The 6,073-nt window shown below is 46.6% G+C and overlaps 1 protein-coding gene across 1 annotated transcript; it reads left to right on the forward strand.

Moving 5' to 3' along the window:
- The first annotated feature begins 3,559 nt into the window (after positions 1–3,559).
- LOC140811129 (uncharacterized) lies at positions 3,560–4,126 on the forward strand. The gene has a single exon (XM_073169001.1). It carries the CDS (start codon positions 3,560–3,562, stop codon positions 4,124–4,126), a length of 567 nt encoding a protein of 188 aa, XP_073025102.1.
- Positions 4,127–6,073: the final 1,947 nt, after the last annotated feature.

Here is a 6,073-nt window from a genome sequence, read left to right on the forward strand (position 1 = left end):
CTGGCAGGGTATTATCGTCGCTTCATCGTGAATTTCTCTCAGGTAGCTAGACCATTGACGCAACTTACTCGGAAGGATGTTCCATTTGAGTGGTCATCTGAGTGCGAAGATAGTTTCAGAGAGCTTCGTCGACTTCTGACTTCTGCACCTGTTTTGGCGTTACCGTCAGGATCTGATGGTTTCAGTGTTTACACCGATGCCTCTTTTCAAGGCTTAGGGTGTGTGTTGACGCAGAATGGTCATGTGATCGCTTATGCTTCCAGACAGTTAAAATCTCACGAGGAGAAGTACCCTATTCATGATCTAGAATTAGCTGCTATTGTGTTTGCGCTAAAGATCTGGCGTCATTATTTGTACGGTGTTCAGTTTGAAATCTTTACTGATCATAAGAGTCTGAAGTATCTGTTCACTCAGGCTGAGTTGAACATGAGACAACGTCGTTGGATGGATTTACTTAAAGATTATGACTGTGTGATCAAGTACCATCCAGGTTCTGCGAATCTCACAGCTGATGCTCTTAGTCGCAAGGTGAGAGCCTCTGCACTTCAGACCAGTGCTATGTCTAGTACTGTCCAGGATTGTTGTTCGTTGGGGTTTAAGTTCAAACATCGGAAAGGTATGGAGAGCATTCGTGTTGCTACCATTTTATCTGAGCCAACTTTGTTCACTCGGATTCGAGATGCTCAGATGTCTGATCTCAAGACTCAGAGATTAGCTCGGTTGGTTGGTGGAGATAGTAATTTCCATTATCAGTCTAATGGTCTTCTGTGTTTGTCTAATCGGGTTGTAGTACCAGAGGATGATACTTTGAGGGAAGAGATCTTGTCTCAGGCTCATCGAAGCAAGTTGAGTGTTCATCCGGGAAGCAACAAGATGTATAAAGATTTGAGGACACGATTTTGGTGGAAAGGGATGAAGCGCAGCATTTATCAGCTTGTCTCCAAGTGTCTAGTTTGTCAGCAGGTTAAGGCAGAGCACCGTCGACCGGGAGGATTATTGTTGAACTTACCTATTCCTGAATGGAAGTGGGAGCATATCGCGATGGACTTCATTACTCACTTGCCATTGTCTTCGAGGAACAGTGATGCTATTTGGGTAGTGGTGGATCGACTCACCAAGTCTGCTCATTTTCTGCCATATAACCGTGATTTCACTTTCGATCGTATGGCTCGATTGTATATTCAAGAGATTTTACGTTTGCATGGAGTGCCAGTCAGTATTGTTAAGTGACAGAGATCCTCGTTTTACCTCACGATTTTGGGGTAGTTTCCAGTCAGCCTTGGGTACTTCACTAAGTTTGAGTACGGCTTATCATCCAGAGACCGAAGGTCAGACAGAGAGGACTATCCGTACACTTGAGGATATGTTGCGAGCTTGTGTTATGGATTTCGGAACCGCTTGGCAGGATCATTTGCCTTTGATTGAGTTCGTGTACAACAACAGCTATCATCGTAGTATTGGTATGGCACCATTTGAGGCGTTGTATGGGCGACGTTGTCGTACTCCATTATTCTGGGACGAAGTTGGGGAACGACATGTTGAGGGACCGGAGTTAGTCCAGCAGGCTATTGATAAGGTTGCAGTAATCAAGAAGCGGATTAAGACTGCTCAGGATCGACAAGCGAGTTATGCGAACACCAAACGTCGACCTCTTCAATTTCAGCCAGGTGAGAAAGTGTTTCTCCAAGTTTCGCCTTTTCGCAGGATTTTGAGATTTGGTCTCAAGGGTAAGCTGTCTCCGAGATTTATTGGTCCATTTGAAATATTGGAAAGCGTGGGAGATTTGGCTTACAGACTTGCATTGCCGCCGTACCTATCAAGTATTCATGATGTGTTCCACGTATCTTTGTTGAGACGATATGTAGCAGATGAGTCTCACATCTTACATCCCTCTGAAGTTCAACTTGATTCGGATTTGTCTTATGTGGAACGACCAGTTCGGATTCTAGATCGCAAAGACAAGGTGTTGCGGAATAAGATCATTCCTCTTGTCTTAATTCAGTGGCAGCGCAGAGGCACTGAAGAAGCTACTTGGGAACTAGAGAGTCGTATGCGGTCAGAGCATCCAGAGTTGTTCTAGTTGTAGTATTTTCAGTTATGATTGTAATTTCAGTTGTACTTTCGGTTGTAATTCATTCTTAAGTTGAATGTATTGTTGTTCAGAATTGTCATTTTTCAGAGACGATTTCGCGGACGAAATCCTTTTTAGGGGGGGAGAATGTAGTATCCCGATGCCTAATTTGAGTTAATTATTGGATTAATTATATTTCGGTGGGATCGGAAGGACCGAACAGGGTTCGGATCGTCCGATCAGGGTTCGGATCGTCCGAGCCAGGTGGCTGGACCCGTGGAAGGCATGCAGGGTTCGGATCGTCCGATCAGGGTTCGGAAGGTCCGAAGTGTACTGGATCGGATCTTCCGAAGTGGATCGGATCTTCCGATCGTTGACTATAAATAGAGGCGCGAGGCTTCACTTTTTACTCGCCAATTCCGAGTGTTCCAGAGCGTTTTAGTCGTTTCTGATGGGTTTCTAGTCTTTTCCCGAGGTTCAGGCACTAGCGGGGAGCTACTGGTTTTGTAGCGGAGCTGTGCTCTAGTTGGGAGCTAGCGGCATCAGTGGGCTGACTACGGACGCAGGCTTGATTCTAGGACTGATTGTTAGGATCTGCTGGTTTGAGGTACGAAAGTACTATCCGAGTTATCCTGGTCGAGTATACATTCTTATATGTGTTGCATGATTGTTTGCTGCATTGATATATGTCATATGATGCATGCTATTATGTCACGTTTATTACTGCATGTTACATTTCATCTTGAGCCGTATCTCTTTCGAGATAGCCTTTATTGTTGAGCTGTATCTCTTTCGAGATAAGCTATATCTTGTGGGGCCGCTCAGCCCTGTCTTGTGGACGCATGGACACCGAGAGTACACAGTGGCCGACGGGTCCGGAGGGCTTCGGTGATCCGGGACATTTTAGGTCCACGTCTGATCTTGTAGTGGATGCAGTGACCCAGAGGAGTACCGCGCGGCACTATCCACTTGGCGCCTCTAGACTGAGCATATTGAGATCTTTTGTGACTCCTGTTTCTTGACTACCCTGGTATCATATCATAGCATGTGCATTTCATATAGGCTTGTATACTCATGCTTTTGTACTGGGCGTTCTTATCGCTCACGTCCTCGGTTTTGTTTATCTTGGACACCCCATTCCCACGGGGCAGGCCTCAGGTTGGATGGCTCAGGAGGAGGACGATGAGGACGTTGAGTAGCCGGTTGGTTTAGTTCTTCAGTACTATTTGATTCGATATGGTTGTACCGCATACTTTCATTTTAGTTTAAGTTGTTCTGGATTTTCGATTGGGTTGTATAACTATCATTTGTTGACCATTTTCCGCAATTATCTCTGATTTTCATTTATTAAGTTAATTGCATGCTTAATTCTCGATTAGTAGGTGATTCTGGAACGGGTCACTACACTTCCCTACCCTGGTGTAGGTTTGTTCTGCAATTCCGTTCGTTGTTTCATTGAGTCCAATTATCCTTCTAGCATATATTCCGATGGATCCCGACGATGTGGCTCGCCTCGTCAATGATCTCAAGATCTCACGACAACCCCCAGACGATCCACCACTTCTGATTGAGGCGGAAACCCTTTCGATCGGCGAAAAATGTATTGATCACTGTTTGGTGGCCAAAATCTTCTCGTCCAAGGCCATTAACCGGGATGCTTTCATCACCCAAATCCCCCGCATATTGCAAGCTAATAAACATATTGAGATTGGGGCATTGGGCGATAACATGTTTCTCCTGGATTTTAAGTCGCTGCAAGATCGGAAGAGGGCCATCTCCGGCGGGCCGTGGAATATCTTTCGCAATCTTATCTTGTTCAGGGAACCGAGAGGATTACAAACTCCTAGCATGCTATCGTTCACGGACGTTTTGTTTTGGATCCAATGCTACAACCTGCCGATAGCTTGCATGCACAAAGGCATTCTGGAAATACTGGGCAGGCACCTAGGGCATATCGAGGAAATTGATACTAGAGATAATGGGCTTGCTATGGGCCGCTATGCCCGCCTGAAGGTTCGCATTGATATCTCTAAACCTCTTAAGCAACATGTTTGACTATCCATTAACGGGGAAGATGAGAACGTTATTGTCATATTGGCTTATGAACGGTTACCAAACTTTTGCTATCGGTGTGGCCGCATCGGTCATACATTTCGTGATTGTGCAATGGAGCATGTGGCGGACGGGCAGCTTCCGTATGGCTCTTGGCTTCAAGCGGTTCCTCGTGGTTTGGGCCCCAATAAGCGCAGGCAGGCCTCCCTGACGAAATCCTCGGAGAACTACAGGCATTTCTCTAATAACAGCCACAACAAAGATGACGGGGTGTTAGATGGGAGTGATTCCGTGAATCATGTATCAGGCTGCGATAAATTGACACTTCCTCATCTTATGACAGGGGGGGGACCAACCAAGGGACGGCAGCAAATCGGCTTCTGGGGGGGAGGAGATGGCCCTCGAACAAAATATTATTGGCTTTATTGCCCAACCTCCTTTTCCTCCCCAAACCAATCCGAATCCACTCCAGCATGAAAAGTCTGCACAGACATCTGGGGTTGGTCAGGTGGTACAGTGCAATTCCAAGGATACTATTCAGATCTTGACAGCGCCCGAACAGAAAAAATGGAAACGACGCGCGAGAGACAAGGCTTCTTCCCCGAGTGCCAACGGCCCCCTTCGTAACCTGGGCGATGATATTGCAGTGAAGCTCGACAACTCTATCGTCGCTTCTGATATGCTGCCGAGGAAGAGGGCTCTTGAGGAGGCAATAGCTAACCTTGACAATAAATTGCCGGCGGTGGTTGCTAAGCAACCCCGCCGAGAATTATGAGTTGCATAGTTTGGAACGCCCGAGGGCTTGGGAACCAGCGGGCATTCCGAGAACTTAAGCGACTTGTCGCAGAAAAGGACCCGTCCCTCCTATTTCTCTCTGAAACAAAATTGAGGGACTATCAATGTCATTGGTGGAAAAATGTGCTTGGATTTTCCGGATTGTTTATCGTTAATTGTCAGGGCAGAAGCGGAGGGTTGATGCTCATGTGGAAAGCGCCGCTTGATGTAAGAATTCAGTCGTATACAATGGGACACATTGACTGTACTGTGAGACACTCTGAGAAACGCTGGCGATTTACTGGTTTTTATGGCAACCCGGATTCATCCAAACGACATCTGTCGTGGGATCTCTTACTCAAGCTTCACGGGATGCCGGAATACTCGCGTTTACCATGGCTAGTGGGAGGCGACTTTAATGAAATCTGCTTTGATACGGAGAAGAAGGGTGGGAACCTGCGGCCTTTCCATCAAACTCAGGTTTTTCGGGACACCCTTGACACTTGTTCTCTTCAAGACTTGCATGGAAGTGGGGATTTTTTTACCTGGGTCAACAGACGCCATGAAGGAGAGTTGATATTTGAGCGCCTTGATCGCTACGTGGGATCCTTTGACTGGAGAATCCTATATCCTACAGCAAGAGCTCAATCTCTGGAATTCTATCACTCCGATCATAGGCCAATACTCTTGGAACTTGGTGGAGCAGCCCCGCAGATTTTCCCTCGCTGCTCTATGTTCCGTTTTGAATCTCACTGGGCCACATAGGAGGATTGCTTTGCTGTTATTGCCAGGGGCTGGAGCTCGCAAGATGCCTCCTTAAGTCTACATGCTCGCATTTCACAATGCAAAAAAGCCTTGTTGGATTGGGCAGAAGATCGGTTCCGTCGCCTTCCACGCCAGATCAAACATAAAAGGAACATTCTTAATAGCTTGAAATCTCAAGACAGGTGGCAAGAGTCTGCGGTTGAAATTCAGATGCTAGAGAATGAGGTTGAACGCCTCGCATCCAAAGAGGAAATCTACTGGAAACAACGGAGTAGAGTGAATTGGCTCGCCAATGGGGATAGAAACTCCAAGTATTTCCACATCTGCGCATCACGAAGAAGGGCTAAGAATTTGATTTCTGGGCTGGTCTCGGCCCATGGTGACTGGTGTACTGACAGGGATGGTATGGCG

This window comes from Primulina eburnea, chromosome 14 (genome assembly GCF_022965805.1).
Source record: "Primulina eburnea isolate SZY01 chromosome 14, ASM2296580v1, whole genome shotgun sequence".
Lineage (NCBI taxonomy): Eukaryota > Viridiplantae > Streptophyta > Magnoliopsida > Lamiales > Gesneriaceae > Primulina > Primulina eburnea.